This window comes from Oreochromis niloticus, linkage group LG9 (assembly GCF_001858045.2).
Source record: "Oreochromis niloticus isolate F11D_XX linkage group LG9, O_niloticus_UMD_NMBU, whole genome shotgun sequence".
Taxonomy (NCBI): Eukaryota; Metazoa; Chordata; class Actinopteri; order Cichliformes; family Cichlidae; genus Oreochromis; species Oreochromis niloticus.
The window spans coordinates 26155369-26180250 of NC_031974.2; the positions used below are offsets into that span (position 1 = coordinate 26155369).

Below are 24882 nucleotides of genomic sequence, written 5' to 3' on the forward strand. Positions count from 1 at the left end.
GCCCCACATGAGTCGGCCTGCACTGTATTGTAATGCACCTATCTGCACACGTGTCATACGTGCTGACCCCACATGTGTGGTGAATCACACGGCCCGAGGAGATCATGTTCACCAGCCTAGCAGCTCAGAACCGCGATCCCTGCGCAACACATAAAAATCAATGGAGCACAGAGTCAACAAATGCGGCTCCTAATGCTCTTCCTGTGCGATAAGACAAAATTAGATTGGAGCCAGTGCCCCATAATGGTGAGGCCGGGCAGGTGAAGGGGAATTGGAAACGATGGCGGTTAAAAATCATTTCAGTGACCTGACATGAGATCCATGGATCTGCTAGGACCCCACAGGCTGTGCCTAAAGCACTGAATAATTGTAGTGACAATGACCTGAGAGGAAAAGTTCTATGGCCTTGAGCTCAGTGAAGTGGCAAGGTGTAATTTGTCAAATGAGTGATCACTGTGAACAACGTCTTTGTACGAAACTTGATTTATACAGTTTTATAGATACTTTCTACCTGAGGATGGGTGGAGGACAGACCGCGCTGCATAATTAACACATGGCTTTTAGACCGCTGTGATCTGTTTGGCATTTGTGTAGCTGGTACAGTGGAGCCCACAGTGAATATTTTCTCTGTTCTGAAGAATATCTCTACTTAAATTGTAAACTTTCTGTGGTGCACACTAATGAAAGTCTGTACAGTAATAACAAGACCTAGTGATCTCTCACTCTCTCTCTCACTCACACACTCACACACACACTCCAGCTCTGCTTCTTTATTTATATCCTTTTCCATTAAACATAGTGGGTCCTCCTGCTAATCTTTCACACTAGATGCAGATAACGTTTGTGTATTATTGCTCTGTCAGCTACTTAACCAGCCCCTCTGTAGCACTGCAACCCCCCCCACCCCCCTTTTTTCTTTTTACAGTTCAGTTACAGACCTAAAATTCTTCGTGAATATCTTTGGCTACAGCTTCATGTGTATCATGGTTTCATTACATGCACATTTATTTGACAGGGGCAGTGGATGTTAATGGATATCTCCATGTACAAAAAAAAAATATGACATAACTTCATTGTGATGCTCTCTGTTCATGCACTGCACATTAGGTATTTAACATGAACATATGTGTAGCATATCTCTTGCTCTCTGTAGCTTTGATTAGCGATCAACCAGGACTGGTGTGAAAAGAAGACTAATGAAACACTGCCTCTGGCATGCCTGTCTCCCAACAATTTTTTCATACTTTTTGGCCTCTATTTAGAAAAAACTAAACAAAAACAAAAAAATTTTTCTGTTGCACTTTGTTTTGTGAGGTGGCAGCTTAGATTTGCAAATGATTGTATCCATCCCAACTTCCCAAATCCAAGTTTCACAATGAAAATGACTGTGATCCTGATGGTTTCTGCCTCATCCTTCCTGTCTCGTGGTTAGCATCTGTCCAACCCCTTGAGGTTTGACACCCATTACACTCTGTCTCCATGTGTCAGCATAGACTTCTGCACTTCATGGTTATCAAGCAGGTCATAGCTTTGGCTCCTAAATACAACCGGCAGGCAGAGATCAGAGGAAGAGTGATTGAATGACAGCAGTTTGATCAAAGTGCACGAACACAAACACACACGCTGAGGAAATCCTCGTTTCCCCTGAGTACTTGGAGATATTTCGTGACGGCTCCATTAGATGAAAGACCCCACCAAAAATCCTGCACATGTGCCTTCTCAGCTTCTTCAGCATCAGGTGTGATAGCGAGCGAATGATAGGAGAGATGTGAGCTGGAGGGAGAGCAAGATCTCTTCTTATTTCATTTCTGTTTCTACTGTTTAGAAGAAGTACGGGTACTCTTGCACAGCATGCTTCTTTTTTCATGGCGAGCAGGTTGTTTGTTTTGGTGGGCAGACTGCCTTATTGAGGGCAGGGGGTAGAGCGAATGGGAGGGAGGGCCTTGCTTTAAAGGGATGATTAGAAAAAGTGGAGTTGAGAGCAAATTCCTCTGAAGACAAACGCTGACCAAAAATACACAGCCGGTGCATTCACGTGCCTTTGAGGAATACTGATTCAAACTGAGAAACGTGGCAAAGTCGCCGGCACTTTGTCTGACATCATCTTTGCTTCGTGCTGTCTGATGCGGCCACGAATGTGCGTCACTCGGTCCTGAGGTCCTAATTAAAACCCAAACCAAGATGATAGTGGTTGGTTCAGCGGAAGAAGCCTGTGAACGTCTTAGCGTGCTCAGATCCACAGCCAGCTAATGTCCTGGTGTGGGAGAGATCTGGTCACCGTGGGCATGAGACAGACTGTATTATCTGCTCAGCGGCCGCCTGGCTCAAGAGATTGCTCGGTGGAGGGATGGGCGGTTAGGCAGCAGGATAAGATATGTCCTCCTTTGGTGTCAGAGACTGAGTTGATGCCATTTGATATTTGCGTGTGTTGGAATATGTGCTGACAACTTAATTCTCATGAAAACAGGCACTGTTCACTAATCACAAAAGTATCCCACGACTGCCATGAGCCTGCCATGGGTGATTTTTTTTGAGCCAGTGATTTTTGTGACATTTAGGGGTGTGCACCTTTAGCTGTGGGAGAGGGCAGCAGTGACCTTATCTGACATCGCCGACAGCAGACACATCAAAAGACAAATAACAGAGAAAAACCAAGACACCAAGCAGACGTAAGGATAAACGGGTACGGGCAACGCCGTTAAATCATGGTGCACACTGCTGGCATTGCTTTAGATGTCGTGGTTTCAGGTGTAGAGTTCAGCAGCATGAATCACGGATGTTGCTGCTGGAAGTCAGTCCCCCGTGAGGACGGATTGCAAAAGTAACTTTTTCTAATGTCTGTGTTATGTGCCTTAATATTAATTGTTGCTTTCTCTTCCTCTCTTGCAGGTTCTCTTACTAAAATTGGTCCAGTTAGTAAGTAAACAGTTACAAGTAAACAATATGACTGCTTGATGCTTTGCTTTGCCTACTGTCCCACCCTTCACCTCACACCCCTAAACCCATTGCCAGGTGTTCATTTCTGATTCCAATCTTATGAAAAATCACTCAGCAATTGTCGACTAACCTTTTTTTTGGTTAGGGGGAGGGATAAGCCATAGCTGGGGGCTATATTGTCATAATGTGGGCATATTAATTTACTTTATCCTGATTCAACTCGACCAGATAATACTTGCCTGGCTCTGCATGGCAAATGTCATTTGTTTTTTTTTCTCCCCTCCTTCTCTCCCATGCATTATAAATAAATGGCATCTAGACTTTATTAAAGTGCCAAGACCTCTCTGACAGTGTAATGTCACAGGAGGTCATTTTAATATAAGCCGCAAGCGCCTCGGCTGGTATTATCTTCGTCAAACAGTAGCCCCTCAGGAGGAGGAGGAAGAAGAGAGGTGCCATGTCTCAAGTTACCGCTGCCTGGAAGGCTGTGTGATGCAGGAAACATAGGACTGTATTGAACAAGTCAAAGTGCATTCACAGTCTGGCTCAGTTCGCCTTAATCTTTTTTCTTTTTCTTTTTTTTCCCATCGCCCTGTTCTTCATGAGTATCCTCTATTCCCGGGGCAGCGGATTGATTAATAAATTGACCCCTCTATGATGAAGTTACCTGTTAAATTAAGATCAACAGCATTTTTCAATATTTCCAATTATTTTTGAGCTCTTTTTAAGCTCAGTAGTAAATTGTTTTCATTTAATATCCAATTGTGTGCTCAAGCCAACGCAAGGTTCCCCAAAGGACACGTGTGCTTGTCTTGTTTTCATCATTTAAAGGCTAAGATGACTTCTGGGCAAGTTTCCTAAAACGTACTGTGAGCGACGTAGGGATTGTTCCCGGGTGGGTATTAATCAGGCTTTAGTGTGGTAGCTTACTCAGTAAGTGAACACTTGTTATAAAGTCTGATGCTATGATGTCATGAGTCAGAAATGGACATGTGGCCAAGACGACCAATTTCACCCCCCCACCCAAACCCAACTACAGTCTTCCACTGCTTGCCTCCGAATTGTGCTTTGTCTTCATGCATGGCATTATTAGCGCTTAGTGTGTGTGGGCATGCTCTTCATACATGCTGTGTACACATACATATTCACTGCTGCACATCCATCCTCTCCATCCCTTCCAAAATGCCAGGCCAGACCATGTCCAACGGCTGTCCTCAAATCCTTTACAGGGCGGGTGTGCATGCTGATAAGTGCGTGTGTGTGTGTACGTGTGTGTGTTTGGGGGGGATGGGCGATGTAGAAAGGACAGTCTGACAAACCAAAGTCTTCGTTTCTCATCCAGATTGGCCCACGGGGATTTAGATTTCTCACGAGTGGCTGTCTTGTCGCAGCAGCACTTCCACAGAACCAACAAAACACAAAAAAACAAAACATGCTGACTGTCTTATTTTTTTAAGCACACTGAAGAGGATGAGGCCATTTTCAACGCAAACACAAACCAACGTTAAGTCGCATTATTAATAAAGTAAGAACAGGCTAAGAGGGGAAAAAGGTTATGATGTCCTTGAGGTTTTTTTTAAAAAGGATTGGAAACAAAGCTACTGTTTGAGGGAGCAAAAACAAAGCCCTGCACTTTTTATGTTGTTTTTTGAAGGTAATTGAATTCCTTATTGACTTTCCTCAATTCTATTTCAAGTTTATTAAGCCAGGCAGAATTGCCTAATGCAGACCATTAAAGTGAAATTAATATTTTAAAAAACAATTCTGGCTATGCAAGATTGCATTTCATTATAAGTATGGCATTGATTAAAATCCGTCACCACTCATTTCACTCCTGGATATTCCCCATAACAAAATAATTAATGGACCCTAGATGTGCATTACATCCCGTCAACTGCCAACACAGAAACCCTGTTTCCAAAAATTAAAAGAAATAAATGCAAGTTTGGGAAATGTGTAAAATGAAAATAAAATTATTGTTATGATTTGAAACTATATTTCACTAAAAGCGGTACAAAGACAACAAATTGAGACTTTCTGGAGCTGTATTATCTTCACGAAATAAGCAAAACCTTCTCTAAAGAAAAAAAATGCCAGCATTTGTTGCTTAAGAACCTATATGTACTGTTTAACATTCCTAGCACTACTTTATAAATTTACAAACACTAAGTGTAGACCAAAGCAGCCATTTACCAGCATGAAGGCTGGATTTTGGACTGTGCGCAGATAACAATTAAATGCCCGACCTCAGTTCATCTTAAATGAGCTCAGGTTCAGAAAAAGGCAGATTTCTTTACTTCTTGTTATTTTCTCTGTTAGCGTTGACTGTTTTTTTGACTGGTATTTGCAGCTTTGAACTGTGTTTGCTGACAGCGGCTTTCAGGAGTGTTCCTGAGCTCATGCAGTGATTTCCAGAACAAAATGTGCCTCTCTTGTGCCGCTCGAAGGCCCAAGAAGATCGCAGCCAATTGCAGCCTTGTTCATTATGTAAAGAGGTGTCTCAATATCCTCTGAATACCGTGTATTATTAAATCCCTTTCAAATTTAGCACAGAGAAGCGTTGTTGAACTATTTGCAGACTCAGTAATACACAGAGGAGCAGACGCCTCTCCATCGCTACCTCTGAGACACCGAGGCTTTCTTGCATGCTCTTTTTGATAATCGGTCGTGTTACTGACCTTATGCTAATATAACCAATTAGTTAGGAGATGTTTCAACAGTTGTTTAATATTTTTCATCTTACTTTGTTTTATTTTTGATGCTACACAGGTTCCAGGCTTTTGTTTACTCAGCCTTCTTTACTTGATGCTGGCAGCAAATTTAAAATGATCAAACCTGGATTTTTTTTTCAATGTCTTTGTGCTGTTTTCAGGTAAATGATTTGACAAGGATTGTGTTTTATGTTGAATTATGTTTCACACAGCACCCCAACTTTCTTTGGAAACAGGTTGTGATTAAATATCATCATACTTTAGCAATTAGATCAGCGGTTCGACATTTCAGATCCAGACAGTGCAGCGTTCTCACGTTTTTTCCCCTCCAAATGTTCCTGGCAGAGCATTTTTTTGCAGCTGTTTTGACCAAACGGCTTCACTGCTAAGTGATTATCACAAGAACAAAGCATTTCAAACTAGATTTCAAAAAAGAGCTTTTTTTTTTTAAAGCTCTTTATTTGTTAATATCTCATTTTCAAACAGCATTTCATTCGGTGACCCGTGTGACTCAGACCCAGCGCAGACGTCAAAGTCGTCACCGATGCCAGAATCCCCACGAAGAATCAAATTCTTCTTTTGTTCGAGCAGTTTTGAAATCAGCGCTGAGGGTATTTAAAGCAACTGTCACTCTGTAAAGACATACAAACCTCAAAACTAATGTTTTATTGAAATCCAGCCCACTTAAAAAAAAATAAAAAAGATTCAAAACCATTATTTCACAAGGGAAAAAAGTCATTATTTAAAAGATTGCACTTGGTGAACAGCAGTCATATTCTCTATTCACACATAGTTAGAGTAAGTGGCTTCTTGCCAAGACACCGCTGGATGTTAATTACCCAAGATTGCATGATTCATGGAGTCAATAGGGAAAGGACAGAAAGATCAAGTGAAGAGATGAAGGGGCACGATGAGGAAACTTATCCGTATTCCTCCCTTTGCTTGAGTCCTCTCCATTTCCAACCGCAAAGTATTTCCCTGACACGGAAATACTGACTTGTATGTAATTATGAGGTTATGCTACCCACAGCAGTCCGTCATTCCAAGTCCCAACACCTGCCATTATTTATTCATTGTTATTCCTCCACCAGAAATACACTGTAATTAGATATTGATTACTCAGTCAATGTGATGAATTAAACAAAATGCCCCCTAACGTCTTCATTTGCTATACATAGAGTCCCTTGCATAAATCATGACCTAAATACCAAGTTTAACCGAGTTTGTTTTTTTTCTCGATCTTTTGTCTTCAGTTTTTTGTTGTTTTTTTTCCCACTCATCCTCGCCATTGCCATAAACATACAGTTGCACAGCAAGGTCATGGACGTCACACAAATTACATACAACGTCTCTCCGACGTCCTTTTAATGGGTCTTTGGATGCATTCTCTGCCCGTCCATGTCAGCCCTGCCCCATCGTGCTGTTTCCTGATTTACAGATCTAAATCATGCTGGACATGTTCATATCTCCAGTTGTCTGTGTCCACTACCACATAGTCTCCCCCCTTTAGATGATCTGTAAAGTGCATCACACGAGGACACATTATTAACTCCTGATTTCTCTCAATTGCACGCAGTTCGGCCGAATGTGTCATCCCTAGGTGTCGCTAACCGAAAAGAAGGTAGGCATCTAAGATTATGCAACAATTATGTTTTTGTTTTGCAGATTCATTTACTTCAGGTGTTTGTATAGTTGTCAAAAATGACTCTTTGGTAGCCCAAAATATCCTTCCCTTTTTCCTGGCTTCTTGAAAAGCCCCAAAACATTATAAGTCAGCCTGTCGCACTCAGGCTCAAGAGGTTGCTGCAGTTCTCTGATTTATACATGCGCTGATACATTAACACTCTGTTTCAGTTTGGTGCTCAGCTCTCAGCACCGTGTTAGCTCATTAGATAGAAAAGCAGGAGAGGTTTCACTTTTGTCTTTTTTTGTAAGTGTTGGGCTCATCTTAGCTTAATCCATCATGTAGATGCCGTGTTCAGCCACCTCACAACTAGCGCACGACCGTTCAGCTCTGTGTTTCCATGACTGCAGCCAAGCGCTCACAATGTATGTGGCAAGGGCTTATGTCACCTGGTACAATGGCAGAGGCCGGGCCCATTATTTCCTTTTCCCCACTGTTTGCTTTATAGCCGTAAAAGAATGGAGGGATTGATGTGTTCACTGCTAGCCAGTTTCCTTACCCACGCAGCTGTGCACAAATTTATAGTGTGAAAATTCTTGGCTGGCCTCCACCGAGGTGGAGAGTAGTTTGTCAGGGTATAGTTTCTGTCTGGGGAAACATACACAGACAGTTTTGAATTATACTAAGCACTTGTTAATGAAATGAAGCGTAAAAGAGGGTCCATAATATTTGAATTGTTGAATCGAAGGCATTTGTAACAGATGCTGCTACACGCAGCCAGCTTCACTTGGCAATGTCACTCCTTATTTCTCAATGCCATCATTCATCTTTATTGCGTATGTTTCCTTTCTTTTCTTTTTTTTTATTGTTATATTTTTATTAGGCGTGATGCTTGGTATCCTTAATTCTCTGGCATTACATGTGTTATGTTGAATTGCAATATCATGGGGGTTTTTTTGTTTGTTTGTTCGTTTGTTTCTTCTTTTAATTTGTCTAGTAGCTCCTCAAGTTGCATTGTCCACTGCCCCTTCTGTCCACGTTGCAAACAGCAAGCGAGGTAGGAGCTCTGGAATTCCCACATTGTCCCCACCCAATCCCAGATGACACCCAAAGCCTTCTTCCTGTATGAACTGATGTTTCTGTTAACCCGTGAGCCACCCCCCCACCAACCCTCCCCAACCCTTGTGACACTACTCCAGTGCTAGAGCACTCTGTATCTCCAGCTCAGAGCTGGACTGATGGCTTTCACTGGACGACTCATTCGTCTATGCAGTCGTATTCTAAACACTATAAAAGTCCCTTGGAATCATTTCTTTTTTCACTGAAAATAAAGTGGGTGTTTGAGGCTACAACTATTTTGGGGGGGAACATGTACCTGAGACTTTTTATTCCCCGTGCGTGCATGATTTATAACCTTAGCCTATTTCTAGAAAGGAGAGATTATTTGTCTTCTGAGAGTATGCCTGCAAGAGTGAGGCATCTAATGTAGAGGACCTTAGCTTACATTTGGATAAGACTTGCTGATTTAGGTGAAAGGTAGTGTGGACTGGACTTGCTGTACCTTCGTTTCCGAGCCTTGCCGAGTTTATTAGTGTCTGGACAGAGAGAACTGACCTCAATACAGATTCTTAATAAACACAATCCCTTGGACGAAAGCCTCCTGCACTAACCACCTTATCCTGGAGTTGTGAGTGGGCATTCTGTCCAAGCAGCTGCCAGTGTGGCTTAAGGGTCACATCTGTCTGTGCTGTGACACATGGTGTCAGTGGTCACTCGGAGTGGCGGGCTGATCCTCACTGGAACAGAGCTGGGGCCGGACACGCCCCATCCTCCAAGCCTTAGGGCAGGACTGCCAGTGAGTATCATGGATTGTAGCAGCTTCGACTCAATATAGCTATATCTAATTAAGCATGACTGCATAGTAGGCAATGTCACATTCCCACCCAGCTGCAATTCACCACACGCTCACTTGCCTTGCTGACTGCTTGTTGAAGACTCAGTTGGGTTGGACTAAAAAACAACTACTTAAGAAATGTTTGTTGGATGAATTAAGGGTTTCAAGGCCAAGTAATACATCAGCCGTGTCATTGCAAAGGGTTTTAAAAGAAAACACAATTAAAGGTTTCATCTCATCCTCTCTTCAGACCAGATAACCGCTGACATTAAGAGCTCAGTTACACAAAAACCTCTAAATTCCCTCACACGCCATTCTCAGCAGCTGAGAGATCCATTTCATTCATGGTTTGACCTGCCTCATGCTGCGCAGTGCTCCTGATGTGATCGTGTCTCTGTGCTGTCATTTCAGAGCCTTTGTTGCCTCGTGCTGTGGTGTGCTTGAAGTGATGTGACCTCTCTACTAACGCCGTGGTGTTTTATGTGAAACTTCTGTTTTTTTCTAACTCTGGCCATGGCCATGCCAGGCTAATCACGATCAACCTTACCTTTCATTCCCCCCAACATCTTCTCCTCATAGCATCTCCATTTTTAACCTCGCATGCCACGGAGCCTCCATCAGACTTGCTAACCCCACCGCCGTAGCACTCGCTGCAAAAGCAACAATTCCAACGCTCCTGCCCGCGTCTCTTTCTCCTTCTTTTCTCTCCTCCTCCCCTCTCCTCCCTTCACACTTGCTCTCTCTTTGCAAGACTGCGAATGCTCTGGCCACTCCAAACGATGCAGCTATATCGAGCTGCTAAACACCGTCATTTGCGTGAGCTGTAAGCACAACACTAGGGGCCAGCACTGCCAGCTATGCAAGCTGGGCTACTACCGCAATGCCTCAGCAGAACTGGACGATGAAAATGTGTGCATAGGTCAGTCCCCCATCCGGGCCCCTTCACCGCCACCACGCTTTCACACTCTCTTCACCTCACCTCCTGTCTCTGACTCCTCACTAGAGAAATTGTCAGTTTCATCCCCAACACGTCATCACTCATACACTCTCCTGTTTCCATGTCCAGTCATCTTCCTCTTTTGCTTCTTCTGCTTTCACACAAGGTTGTTGCTCATAAAGCTCCTTGTTAGCCTGGGTGTTAGCAGGTGATGCTAATCACTCCTCTTTTTGCTTAAGGGATTTTTAGTCTTGAGCATCATATTAAAATTAGCAGTTTACAATTTATTAAATATACCTTTTATTTGCTTTTACCTACTAGCTCTCATATATTGTGTTTTATTGTAATTTCTTGCTGCTAGCTAGGTTTTATTTGAAAGGTGTATATTGAAGCCAAAATGATCCTATTTTCAAGGTTTAGCATGTGGGCGAGGTGAGAAACTCTAATATGAAGAATAAATGTCCTCCTGAATAGCTGAATGCTGATTAGAAATGGGTTAGTGTGAAATGGTCACAACAGCTACATCTGAAACGTTAGCAGGTTTGTGCCTTGTCACAATTTTCTGTACAAATTCTGTCATTAAGGAGAAATAGTTCAATAGTTTAGGATACAGCTGAGTTAGATAAGAAAACTGAGAGCACTGTTATGGCTTTATATTTATTATTAAGGTATAGACAGCAACATGTTGCCTTAGCTTAGGACATTATAGATTAAGGATAACATTTAGTCTTGCTTTGTCCAAAGGTAACCTTCGAAGCCTTGTGTGACATGACATATGGAGCACTTTGCAAAAGTGTTGAGTGACCCCTCATTTTTTAATATTTTGCTTCCCAGGAGCCAGATTTTCTTATAATGTTTAAAGTGGTCTCGAGCAATAGTGAGCAAAACACAGGAGTGTTTTTTGTTAAGCCACTTAACACATATGAATCATTCAACCATAAAAAAGGCACCTAACCCAAGGGATAATTCACCGTTGTGTCCAACATTACAGACAAATGGGAAAGAACCAAATTTAAATTGTGTTTTTAGGCACTTTCTTAGTAGATACCAGTTGTGGAATCTGCAAAAAAATAAAATAAAATGCCAAGGACAACATAATTTAACAGATATCAAATAGTATTTCTGCACCAACAAGTAGATTCTCAAAGAGCTATTAGCCAAAAGCTTGGCATGTCTGTGCATCACGTGCGGCCCTTATAAAATCTGAGGAAAGCAGACAAGTGGAGGACAAAATAAGAAGCAGCAGACCTTTAAAAAAAACTATTTGCAGCAGATGAACAGTATCTGAAGGTCATGTCCTTAGGAAATAAGAAACAATTCCAGCAAACACCTGACACAGGATCTGAGAGATAGATTTGGCTCTTTAGTTGATCCTTCTGCTGATGACCAAACCCTCAACTTGTCTTAGTGGAAAGGTGGCTGTCAACAAGCCATTCTTAAGCAAGGTAAATAAGAGGGGGGGAGCTGAGGTTCTGCCAAATTATACAAGAACTGGACGGAAAATCAGTGGCTACGGGTTGGATGGAGTCTTGAATCCAAATTAAAAATTTTGCACATCATCAATATGTATGAAGGAGGCCAGGAGTGTGGTACAAACCTGAATGTCTACAGCCATCTGTAAACATGGTAGAAGCTCTGTCATGGTTTGGAGCTGCATTTCAGCCAGTGGTGTTTGGGATCTTGGCAAAATTGCAGAAAAGTTCCATCAGATTTTGATCCATCATGCAATAGCATCTGGAAAGAAAGAATTTCCAGCATGACAATAATCCCAAACACACTGACAGCATGCCTAGATAGAAGGCGAGGCTATCAGTCATGGATTGGCCTCCCCAGAGCCCGGACCTCAACATTGTTGAAGCAGCGTGGGATCATCTTGACAGAGAAGGAAACAGAAGTTAGCAAACATCCAAAGAAGAGCTTTGAATTTCCTTCATGAAGTCTGGAGAACTATTTCTGTAGAGAGTTCAGGCTGTGTTGAAGAATAAAGATGGTGTACCATATACTCATTCCCATGTATGATTACATGTTTGAATAAATCACTGCACCTATTCTTCATTTTCCTAGCAAAATATTTAAAAAATGGGAGGTGACTCACGACTTTTGCACAGTACTGTAGGCTACATAAAATTGGTGGTGGAACTTACAAGCAAATGAAGTCAGTATTGTCAAAGTACTTGCTGGTGAAGCCAATGCCACCTTTATGGTTATGTCTGAGGTAAAAGGCCATTTCCACTTGGCGTTCGTGTTATTTTGTTCATGACATTTACGCAGGCATTCATACAATGCATTATCTACTTTGTCTATGTGTAAAAATTGCATTTCCTATGGTTCCTAAGGCAATATCTCGGTTCCCCATTGAATTTTTTAGCTAGCACATGTAGTGTGAATTCACAGCGCTCAGTGCCAGGTGCATTTGTGAGTCCTGAGGGGGGAGTCTGACAAGCAACAAGAGTTCTGAGAGAAATGTTGCAGTGAAGTCACACCGCCAGTCAGAGGTGCCACACAAGTGCATATGTCATATACATGAAATGGCCTCAGGAGCAGCAGCTGAAACCTGTCACAAGGCATTAAAAGTCACCGAGGCGTTACTGCGTGCCAAACTCGCCGTCACCCTGCCTCTCTCTCGCTGACCCCCCAGTTTGTCACTTGCCGTCACCTCTCTCCTCTTGCCTGACCCCTGGATGTCACTCGGGCGCAGCCGCGTGCAGCCAGCACAGACACAGAAGGTGCAATGTGATGGTCAGGGACTGTCAAAATAAGTGTCACTTTGACTGCAGAGTGTTCCAGGTGCTCTGGAAAGCGGGAAGGTCAGCTGAGTGTGAGGCACTAGAGACTGGGCGTGTTGCTTTTATTGTACGCTTTTTGTTCAAATTGCAGCTAGAGCACCGCTGTCTTCTGTTTGTAATAGGCAATTAAAGATGAAGCCAAATTCTTATCAAAGGATAACAATAAGTCTACAGAGCCATTTAAAAATTACAGGGAATTAAAGAACATATTACTACAATGCCCATTTCAATGTACTCTCTCATTCCTCTGAAACATTCAGTCTTTATCTTTGTTTCATATCATTATCCATCTCTACCTTCTCATCACATTTCCTGTCTTCTCTTGCCATCTTTTTCTATCTCTACCTATTTGAATGACTCAGATTTTGGAAGAGCATGTTCAGATAGGCTCACTTTGTCCATCTAAAAGTGAAAAAATCAAAGCTACTGATAGCGCTTTGCATATTTGCTCATTGCACGCTGTGTTCTTTAAAACAGCCAGATTAATGCTATATTAATTACAAGTATGTTGTAATGAATAGAAAATGTTCATGTAGCTTCATTCTCTCTCATTCTGTCTCCATTACAGTTGAAATGGTAGCATTTTTGCCCTGTATGAGTCTTTAAATCTATTCCCATTCTTTTACCAGTTATAATAATCAAGCACCTTCTTAAGCTAGAGCTCAAGGACCACAGACCACGCTGTGAAAATCCTAGACTTGTGCTGGGAAGTCAAAGCACTACCCTTTTTTTCTCCAGCCTGTGTGTGTATGTGTGTGTCTTGTTTTTCCAGAATGTAATTGTAATCCCTATGGCTCAGTCAATGATCGCTGTAATGGCACAGGATTTTGTATATGTAAGGAGGGCACTACAGGGCCTAAGTGTCAGGAGTGTCTGCCCGGCTATTTGTGGGACAATGGCTGCAAATGTAAGTAGAACCGTAACCTTCCCCGTGCAGCTCCTGACTGTTCTCCCCCTCAGCTGTGTCTTTCTCTTCTATTCTCTCTCTGATGTCTTTTCTCTCTGCGTGATTCCTGAAGCTTTGGCTGGAAGAAAAAGAAACCAAAAAAAAAAACCGCACTGCACACGCGCAAGACTGCCCAGCTGCCTTGACAAATGCAGAGCTACCACATAACACCACCTAACCCGATATATACGAAGCCATTCCTTTCATAGCCTGTACCTGCATTTCACACTCGCTGTGGCTGCATTACCAGCGTCGAATCAGCAGGCGCCCTTTATGGCTCAAATAGAGAGAAAGCAGTGGAATGACGGGATGCATGCTGCTCGGTAACTCAGTTATTCAGGCGTATCGCACACCAGCAACACAACAGCTGAGTCAATATTGACTGCTTGACAGGCTGCCTGTGATCTGTTTGAGTAGCCATCACCCCCTTCACAGTCCACAACAGGACAATGTCATCCAACATCAACATTTTTTTTAAAGGGAATGCAGGTCGTTTTGAGTTCCAGCCCATTTATTACTGTCTACAGTTTATATTTCCCCTGCTCATTTTGCAGTGCATGCCCTATGTATTTTTTTTTTTTCAAATGTCACCAATTTTTCATTGTTTCCTTCAAGTCAAACCTCAGTGACAAACCTGCAAGAGGTAGACAAAATAGAGTAAATACTTCAGGATGATGGATTTTAACTCTCTGACAAAGAACTTTAAAGACTGAAAACATCATTGCAAACACTGTTTATGCTCCAGGCACGCATTACTAGGCCTCTTTGGATCTATCTGACTAGTCGAGCGCTGGTTTAAAAAGGCTCGCGTCAATTTTTTTGTCAGAACAGGTGATAATTGCTTCTAATTGGCGCTCACCCACCGCGACCCATCTTTGTATCAAGTTACCTCAGATTAATAGGCCTTTTCAACACGACAGTGACATCTATTTGCCCGCCTCCTGCAGCTCAACATTAATCTCCGTCCCGACTAACAAAGGCGTCCTAAACGAGGCACTTCAACAGAGTACGAGGATGTGATTTTGAGATTAAAGAGCCACTCCACACTTTTATTACATCTTACAGAAAAGCCAAAAAAATGGAAGATTTTAATTTAAAGAAATTTTTAGTAGTGTAATGCCACACATCTATTCTAGCTTTCTTCATTAGACAAGTTTGATCGCTAGATATTAGTTCTGTGAATTACATTGCCACTGTTTGCTTCAGGTTTCAACATCATGCTTGTGTATCCGAAATATTGGACTAGGATTGGCTGATGCCTGAGTTTCACTGACTGGAGAGAAAAATATCAGAAACTGTAGTTTCACTATTTTAGAAAGTTTAAGTATCAATCTCTGAATATATATCATTCTAAAACGTTAAAGTGCAGGGAAAAAAAACATTTTTGACCTGAAGCAGATTCCTGTGCTTCTTCGTGTGGATATTAGGTGATCATCAGCATAAGCGGAGTGTAATCTCGTGTTATCACTTAGTGAATTTATTGGGAAACACCCAGTAAATAAACAGTGTAAACTTTATGAAAAGACAAAAGAAGTCTTACAAAAACAAGAAAAGGCATATCATTGTGCACACGTTTAAAACACATGGCTTAATATTCACATCACAACAACAGTTACCTCAAGGCGCTTCATATTGTAAAGTAAAGACAATAATATTAGATTATCTAAAACAGCACAAAGAAAAATCGATTCCATATAAGGAAAAGTATCACTTTTTTCACAACAGCAAACTCAACATGCAAGGCAGGCAAAGTGCGCTCAGTATGTTTTATCTGTGGTGCTGTGGACGGAGATGAGATTGGTTAAAGGGCTTCACCGAAAGAGCCACTTACAGCACTTGTCACGACTTTCTGAGATTCACTAAGTGTCACGATTTCATTATGTGAACTGTATCAATACAACACGAGCAGATTGAAGCGCTTCCCTTTCAACGTCAACTTTCATTCCAGCTGAATATTGAGTATATAGCGAATTAGCGACACCCCGGCTGCTTATGCTGTGTTTGTTAGCGTGCAATTTAAGAAAAAGAATGCTTTAAAGTCTGCTGCATTGTGATTTAAATTCAGTGTAAAATGAGTCACTTGCTTTTTTTAGTAGTTCTCGACACAGAAAGACATTCATTAAAATGCGCTGTTTTTTGTGACTGTACTAATATATTCTGTGTGTATAGTGCAAAGACACTGTCAACATGCACATCTGCTTCAAACAAAAGGTGAGAGAGAGGCATCCTAGCATGACCTGCAACGTGAGGCGCACAACCCTAAAAATGTACCGAGAAAGCTGAGTGGTGCAAAAGCAGGAAAAAGCATTTAACATGAAAAAGTTTAAAACGGCGAAAGAATGTATGTTTTCGCAGTGAGGCGGCGCCAAGGTAAACAGATGGGAAGCCACACACAGCGGGAGTGAGCACAGAGCAGATCAGTGGTTTCTATTTGTCAGATGAAGCAGTGATCAGAAAGTCCACAAACATTACTGTTTGAAGTGTTTGTATGCTCTCAAAACTTCAAACTCTATATCCAAGAGGTCTAAGTAATACTTCAACACTTAAAAAGCTGCTAAAGTTAAAGATCCGCTCCAGACACGATGAAAGATATAATACTGGGATTTGCATAGTAACGTCAGTCTGAAAAGAAGTTCAATTACTGGGTAAAAATTGACAAAAGAAACATCTACAGCTCCTCCTTGATTAAAATAGTAACACAAAAAAATCCAGAATGTCTTAACGTGTAAATATTTTTACTACTTGGTATAAAATTTCTCCTACATCACTCAAACAACAGCTCAGAGACATTCTCATCACATGAATTTGAAGACAGTCTCTGAAAAGGTCAAATATCTTAATATTTTCAGCACAAACATACTTCGATTGCTTTAATATCTTTTGCCTACAAATAAAAGGCAAAGAGGTTCCTTCGTATTGAGGTTGTAATTTACTGCTTGTGCACTGACTTTTCTACATTGATCAAAGTATTGCTGGCATTTCAAAGAATGCAACATCCAAAGAAGGGGGATCTTTTAGCTGTAAATGTCATAGAGATGGTATTAGTATGCTCATATTGAGAAAAAAAATAGCATAATATTGCTATATTCCTGACTAGGGATTTTTCCCCTAGAGTTTAAATTTTTTTTCTTCTTCTTCCTCTTCTTCTTTTTTGGGGTTTTTGTTTGTTTGTTTGTTTGGTCACTGAAAAAATTCCAGGCTCTGCTGCTCTGCCAGTAACTCAAAGGTGAAGTTTTTCACTGGAGTTTGATTCATCGCCCCAACAACAAATGAGCCACAAAAGCACACAAAGCAGTCCTGTCACTTCACAAAATGTCCTCTAAAGTAGGAAAGAAAACGAGAAACCCCCAGAATAATGTCAGTCTGCAATCACTGAGTGATTCTATGACTGAAATAGGAAAACTCTGTAGTCTCGACCTTCCTCTGCATCCCCGCTGCTGCTGCAGGAGTTGTGTGCGTTGACGAGACGCCGTCTGCATGCAGAGCGAAAAAAAAATGCAATTAAAACTTAAATCTCTCGTCAAACACATCACTTTCCCAGACAGGCGCACCTAGTTCATCGGCCCCTTCTCTAAATATTATCACTCATATCAAAAGCAAACACAACAAATCTTGTCTTTTACTGCCTTTGCCGGCTCTGTTTACGTGCAGTAATGCAAAATGGTTAATGTGAGAAATTAAATCAGATAAAGGTGCGGGACAAAGAGTTCCTACTTCTGCTGTGTTTTCAATCTTACAACACTGAGCGTGATAGTTTTTGTTTGTCTTTTTTTTATATCATGATGATTTTATTGATCTTTTTTCTTTTCTTTTTTTTTCTTTTTAATCATCACTATCTATTTGTCTTTTTAGTCCCTTCAGCCGCTGAATCACTCTGCATCCAGGGAATAACCGTGACCTAAAATTTTCTTTAGAATGAACTAAAATTTACTTTGAACAGAAAGATCTTTAAAATTATTTTAATGTAATCATTCTGAAAGTAAAAAAAAAAACCTAGCAACCACCAGTCGCTATGGAGAAATTTGTGGTTGCTGGAGGTTGGTGGTGGTTGCTGTAAAAACCCCATTCAGGCAGGCCTCCTCCTCTTTACCCAGCCGGTTGCTAGGCAACAATATGTATTTGTCAGCCTGTTGGTGAGGGAGGTTGCTGGCTGTCGCAAATCAGTCGCAAAGAGGTATACAGTGCTGCACTGAAAACCTCTATATGAACTTTTTGGTCCCTAACACGTTGCCAAAGTCACCCACAGTTTGATTCAGTTTTTCAATTCAATTTTATTTACATAGCACCAAATCACAACAGCAGTCCCCTCAAGGCCCTTTATATTGTAAGGTAAAATCTACAATTATACATATAGAGAAAAAAAACAACAATCATATGACCCCCTATGAGGATGCACTTTGGCAGTGGGAAGGAAAAACTCCCTTTTAACAGGAAGAAACCTCCGGCAGAACCAGGCTCAGGGAGGGGCGGGGCCATCTGCTGTGACTGGTTGGGGTTTGAGAAGGAAGACAGGATAAAAGACCTGCTTCGGAAGAGAGCCAGAGATTAATAACAAGTACAATTCAATGCAGAGAGGTCTATTAACACATGTTGAGTGAGAAAGGTGACTGGGAACACACACTCCGGTCTGCAAACACTTGCCAGCTACTTGCTAAGCAGTCTTTCTGCTTCTCCTCCTTTCCATTCACCCCCAGCTGGCAGCTGCAGATGACTTCCCATCCTTGAGCCTGGGAATGTTTCCTTCCTGCTGTCACCTTGCTCATGGGAGGTCATTTGATTGTTGGGGTTTTCTCTATATTGTGATAGGGTCTTTACCTTACAATATAAAGCGTGATTTAAAGCTATAAAATACAACTGAATTACACATTTTTCCACTGGGGGTCACTGATTAGTCTACAGTCCTGTGTGACTGAAGCCATGAACAACCAATCAAACAGCTGAAAATGTAGTTTTTACCTGAAATTTAGGCAAATTAACCGAATCTCGCCTTTAAAATGTTCCAAGCTTTAATCAACAAGTTAGAAAGTGGTTGTCTTTAAGTATGGATTACTTTCCTGAACATAGACTAAATCCGACGTTGCTTATATCAAAAAGCAAGTCTGCTTTGGCCTTAAAGATGTGCCTTTTTAAAGATGTGATCATGTCTTATCAGACTAGGAAAGTTTGAGATTTTTATTTCAAAAAAGTGGGCATTAACAACAGTGTCCGACACCTTTTTTCCAATTATTTTTCTAATCAATTTAGAGCACATTCTGAATACAAGCCACTCAGAATATTCTTAGAAATTCGCATTATCATTCTATTGTGACAGCAAGGAAGGATAAGATAGACGAAACGAAAGGTTATTGTCTAATTAAAGGAGTCTCTCCTGTGTACTGATCATATCAAGGCCTCATGATTCTTTAATTAATACATTTGATCGCTCTTCCTTGTCATCTCGAGGAGACAATCTAATTACCAAGTTTAGCCGCTGCCTCATCACAGGGAGCAATCAAAGTGAACAAAGGCTTTCCATAGAAAGAGTCTGTTTTGCAGCAGTGGTGGTTGCAGTCATATTGACTCATTACTGTAGTTTCTCCTGAGTGGTTGAGGTGGTCATGCAATTGATATGTCAGATGAAAAAAAACAAAACAAAACAGGGGGAACAAAGATAGAGTTCAGATGTCTTATTTGGATGTAGTTGTGCATGGTAATTGGTGAGCTGTGGCCTGGAGCGAAACTTACTGAGCCAAACAGCAGCTCTCTTTTCTCCCACGAAACACAAATAGGATTCGCAGTCAATGTTTCTTAACAAGGCTCCCATCAAAACTCTATTTGGCTATTCCTGTGAGACGGCATGCATCCAATCCTGATTATTAGGAGAGAGGTCTTATATTTGTTTGTGATATTTATGTCCCATAGAGTTCATAGATTGCTCACCGCATTGTTTTCCACTCCTATAAAGGACTGAAATGGGCAGAAGTGGCCCCTGTGTTTATCAGTGTTTATTTGTCTCTGTTGGTTTATTAGTTTGTGCAGCGCAGCTTTGTTTGCCTCCAGCTTGCTTGACAGCTTGCCTCCGCTGGGAATAGAGTGGCCTCGGTGTCCCAGCTCTAAATATACACCAATTTTCACCTGACGTTCAGTTTGTCTAAAGTCAGTGGTGTTTGGGGAAAGCCTCGCAGGCTTTGAGGAAAGTGTGGATTTCTGTGCTGTAACGTAGCTGATTTGATGGGGCTTGAATAAGGTTTTGGTATTAAACAAATAGACACGTCTTTTTAGATGCTGAAAAAATGTCCTGAAATCTGAACGTTGGTGTTGTTTAAAGATTACAGGCTGTGAAGTTAAACTGATGGGGAAGATATGAAATGTTTCAGAGTCATTTAAGAAATAACAACAAAAAAAGACTGTGAAATTAATTTCGAGTGGCATTATACTCTTTAAGAGGTGATTAAAAGATAAAGGCAGTGTTCACCACCTTTTAATTACATTTGTATATATTCATTAGAATCTATTAGCACTTGTATAGCGCCTAAGATTAATCTCAGACGCTATACAAGTACATTTTTACCACAGCTCAAAGCAACAACGTTACACATTTTCACTGTCTTACAAACTTTTTTTTTATTTCATCACATGTAGTTATTTTTGTATTTAATATAATCAATTTAGTGTAATTTAATATTTTTTATTTAATTTTATGACTTTATTAGATTTCATTATTAGATATGATACAATAATCTATATTCCATACATTTTACAATCCAAAATATGCCAAATGTTGAAGCAATACTTGAACATGTTGGGAAATATGCTTATTTGATTTCTTGAGTTTAATAAGAGATCTAATGCTGGGCTTACACTGTGCGATTTTTGGCCCATTTTGAGCCAATTTTTGAGTCGTGCGACCGTTTTGGTGATCGGCCCGATTTTGGCCTTCATCGTGCGTCGTGCATCGTGTAGTTAACACCTCACGACCAGCTCCCGATCATCAATCGCTTGGTCGGGAGGATTTGTGAGGGTGTCACCGCAGCCGCTCACACTGCGCACGCGCAAACACATAAATGTCGGTGAAAAAGACGGAGTAGCACAGCAGTGCAGCGTGTGATCTGGACACAAGCGATGGAGGCACTTGTAGAACTTTGGAAAGCTCATCTGAGTCTTTTCCATGTGGCTCACAAAATTATCACGACCACAACAACCGTGAAAATAGTTGGATTTACATTGCTGCTCAATCACAGCTGCCTGATCAATGTTTTTCATTAGCAATTTAGCAAAGTTGATGGTGGTGATGTGAGTCTGTGTGAGTGAAAGACAGAGAGGGAGAGCGAGCGACAGATTTTCTGTTATAACCTTCATTTTTATGGACGCACAGTGTGAGCACTCAGGTCGCATCAGAGCATCGGGCCGTATAGTGTGAGACCCTGCATCGTGACCTACGGACTTATAACCCCTGCGAGTCAGTCGTACAGTTTGAGCAGGAGCTGAATCGCGCGACTGAAAAAATCGCACAGTGTTTGCCCAGCTTAAGGCTCTGCACACTAAATAGACCAAAACCAGGCAGTACCAGCTAATCTGAATGTGCTCAAAGGTTTCAAAGACAAAGAGCATTGCCCACCAGCATCTATGAAACTTACTTATTAGGGGATGATGTCACAACTTAAAATTATTACGCATTTCAGTTGTTATACAAACCATTTCCCTAAAGCTACATGCTTTGCCAGTGTGGGGTCATGTAGTGTCAGGATTTGGTACATGCAAATGTAGATGGAAGCCATTGTCAGAGATGTTTAGTGTCTGAGTGGCCATAGAGGAAGAAATCTGACTCTTATGCTTGAGTCTACCCACAATTCATTAAGGGAAGTTATGTTGCCCTACTTCATTTAGTATGCAGTTAGCTTAAAAACAATCTGGTTGCATAGACTGCCGATAGTTCCTCGCTGGCTGATGCAAAGACTTGAGGGGATGTTGATAAGTGAGTGATTAATTCAGCAGTGCACTGATTGTAAATTCTGCTGGGGTGCTTTAAGACTTGTTTTTGTTGTCAAGAACATTGATGAGTTTTAGCCGTGCAGTAACCACTAGCACAGCAGCTAGCATGGTTCTCAAAATGCTTAATACGGCAGCGTTCCAGTATAAAACAAGAACTTAAATGTGAGATAGATATGCGAGGTTATAAAGACCGAGCCCCTGTACATCATGAGGAACGCAGTTTCATATAGGTATACCCTACATACACTGTTGTAGATCATGCTAGCTACATGGAAGATTAATGGTTTTAGGCTACCAAATCTAACCACATTTACTTTGCTGTAATTTAATGGCAGCATGTGTTGGTGCATAGATTATGGGCAAATAACCACCCATGAAATTATAGACTACACAATTAGGACAGTATAACCCAATTTCTAGTCTTTGGGCTAAGCCTTGTCCCCATATTTACTGTACTGTAACTACCAAGACCAAAAATAAGCATATTTTTCAAATTTAAGATTTCATAGACATCAAAAATGGAATAAAATGTGGCAACGCTTTACTTGAAGAACACTTCTTGTCAGTCTTTGATTGGAACTTTATAAAAATTCCATAATTGGCCATCTTTAAAGCTTCTGCTGTGATGTTTGATAATAGGAGCTAATGAGAAGAGAATTTCCTTCATGCACCAGAACACACTTCAAGTAAAGTGTCACCCAAACACGTGTTTGTGTGTTTAATTCTCACGTCTTTCCTGTCTTTACATTGCTTCCACCGCAGCCCGGGTGTGTGACAACGAACTCCTGCGCTGCCAAAATGGTGGGACATGTATCAGCAACGTCCACTGCAACTGTCCACCAGGCTACACGGGCTTGCTGTGTGAGAAGCGCCGCTGCGAGTCAGAGCTGGGAGGCTGTGGGGGCCCCGATTCAGGCCAGGCTCACCTGACACCTCCATCCACCTCCAGGCTGCTGCTGCTGCTGCTGCTAGGCTCGGCTCTGCTGAGAGAGGCCGCCTGCCGGCCCGCCGTGCTCTAAAGAGACCCATTAACCTGGTGGGAGTCGCACACTTCCCACCTTCTCCACCTTAACCCAAGCTCATCCCTCTCCCCTTTCAGATAATCAACAACCATTTAAAAAAGAACAACCATGAGCTTTCTGGACTGTAATGTTCTGAGCTTCTCCGCCTCCAGACTCAATGGACACTCGCACTGACAATAAAGGGAATGTGCCAGTCAAATGAGTGCAGAAACTTTTCATTTAATTTCAAAGAATATATAGAAATAATTAAAAAAAACCTATACTTCTAAAAAAAATACAGATATTATTAGAAATATGAGTAACTGAGGGTTTGCCTAACAAAAGTAAAATGAGCAGAGAATGGTGAGTCCCACCCCGACCCCATCCTACCTCTCCCCCTCCCCCCAAAAGCCATACCAGGTACAGTACACGAGCCCCCTTCGATTTTGAGAAGAGATAACTAAAGATGACAGACTCGTTCACTTCTTCTCATATTGCCACGGCAACAACAGCTGCAACCAATCAGCTCTCGCACAAGCCGACGGTGGCCGCCGACCCCTTTGGGATGCTTCTGTGCGTTGTTAATGTTGGCTGGACTGATGCCGAAGAAAAACAAAAAAAAAACAACAAAAAAAAGCAAACTTGTCCCCGCTGAATGGCAAAGACTGGCCTCAGAAACAAACCCGTTACACTTCAGCGCGATAACAAACAGAAAGAGGTGAAAAACCCCAGGACGCATTCTTTGCTGTCAGTGCATTGTGGATAGAAGGAAATCTGTCCGGACTGCCGCTTTGTGACACAAAACCTTGCCCACGTTGATCCCTCTCTGTCTCTATCTTTCTGTCTCTCCTTCGAGCTCGGCCTCATCCTCTCGTTCATCCCCCTCCCTTCCCTCCGAACCTAGTTCCACCCCCCCAGACGCCGCCACTGACCTGTGCTTTCGTGAACGTTACTCTGTAAAACCCTTGTTGGTTGAAAGATTCTTTTGTCCAATGTTAGTGATGCACATGTAAGAATCCCCTGTCCCATCCCTCGTCCTCCTTCCCTCTCTTCCGAAAAGATACTCCAGTGAAGCTGTCTGATTCTTTTTCTATCTTAGAGCTACCACTCTCCCTACTGTCATGGTCAGGGGATAGTATTCACCTGAGCAGACGAGAAGTGCATAGAAAACCATCAGTGTATTTGCAAGTTCTTTTCTCGACAGATCAAACAAAACAACAAAAAAACAAAAAAAAGAGAGTCATGTAGTCCTTTTGTATCTTTGCCGAACTGTGATTGAAAAAAAAAGGCAACCTGTATCTATTTAAGTCATTCAAATGCAGACGCAGTTGGGTTGTTTTTTCTCTCTTTCTCTTTTATTTTCACTTCCTTATTCACCTTTTTTGTTTATTACTTTTAGTTGTGCAGTTGATTTTCCTTTGTATTGGCAACGTGCTGGCATCAAAGAATATCAGTTTACATATACAGTATTAATAAAGTGTAATAAAATCCCACCAAAGGACATTATAAATGTTTTGTTCTTGCTTTAACACTTGAGAATTTAAATGAATAAAAGGTTAAAAAATTAAGCCCGTGTTGATCTTTTGTTGATACTAAGAAAGAAAAGAGATACCATCGCTGTTTTTTTCCACACCATAAGAGCATCACTGCAGAAATCATCCATTCAAAGTTAGTAGCTGGACAATATTGGCAAACAAATGCTGTGGACTATACTGTAGAATGACTTGAAAAAATGAAAAAAACAACTTGATTTGTTTAAGTCATTAAGTGTGAGTCACAACAATTTTACTCAAATACAGAGCTTTAATGACTTTATCAAAGTGACAAATGGAATATGCAACTTTTCTTATTTTTTCCCTGTAAATTGTGTCTGTATATAAAAAAAAGGTCTTTAAAATACACAGTTTCTATTATAGCTGGAAAAATCATACTGAGACTACATTAACATTTCAATAAAATGCAGTAAAGTCATTTCAGTCCAGACTGCAAGAAAGCACAGCCTGCATTGAATAACTGTATAATAATCTGCACAGAGACATGTTTGTGTGAATGTGTACATATAGCATACATAGTAA

At 41.3% G+C, this 24882-nt stretch overlaps 1 protein-coding gene across 8 annotated transcripts in view; it reads left to right on the top strand.

The window, feature by feature from the left end:
- The window catches only part of ntng1a (netrin g1a), a 124932-nt gene extending 100557 nt beyond the window's left edge, over window positions 1-24375 (top strand). For 3 of the 8 annotated variants that reach the window (XM_013265003.3, XM_019362977.2, XM_005461385.4), the window contains exons 5-8: window positions 2890-2916; window positions 9918-10085; window positions 13662-13796; window positions 22569-24375. In XM_013265003.3, coding sequence (XP_013120457.1) covers window positions 2890-2916; window positions 9918-10085; window positions 13662-13796; window positions 22569-22825 — 587 coding nt within the window. In that variant the 3' untranslated portion in view covers window positions 22826-24375. Of the gene's footprint in view, window positions 1-2889; window positions 2917-7224; window positions 7270-9917; window positions 10086-13661; window positions 13797-22568 lie in introns of all 8 variants that reach the window. The other 5 variants (XM_025910332.1, XM_025910333.1, XM_025910334.1 and 2 more) reach the window with 5 other exon arrangements.
- Window positions 24376-24882: the final 507 nt, after the last annotated feature.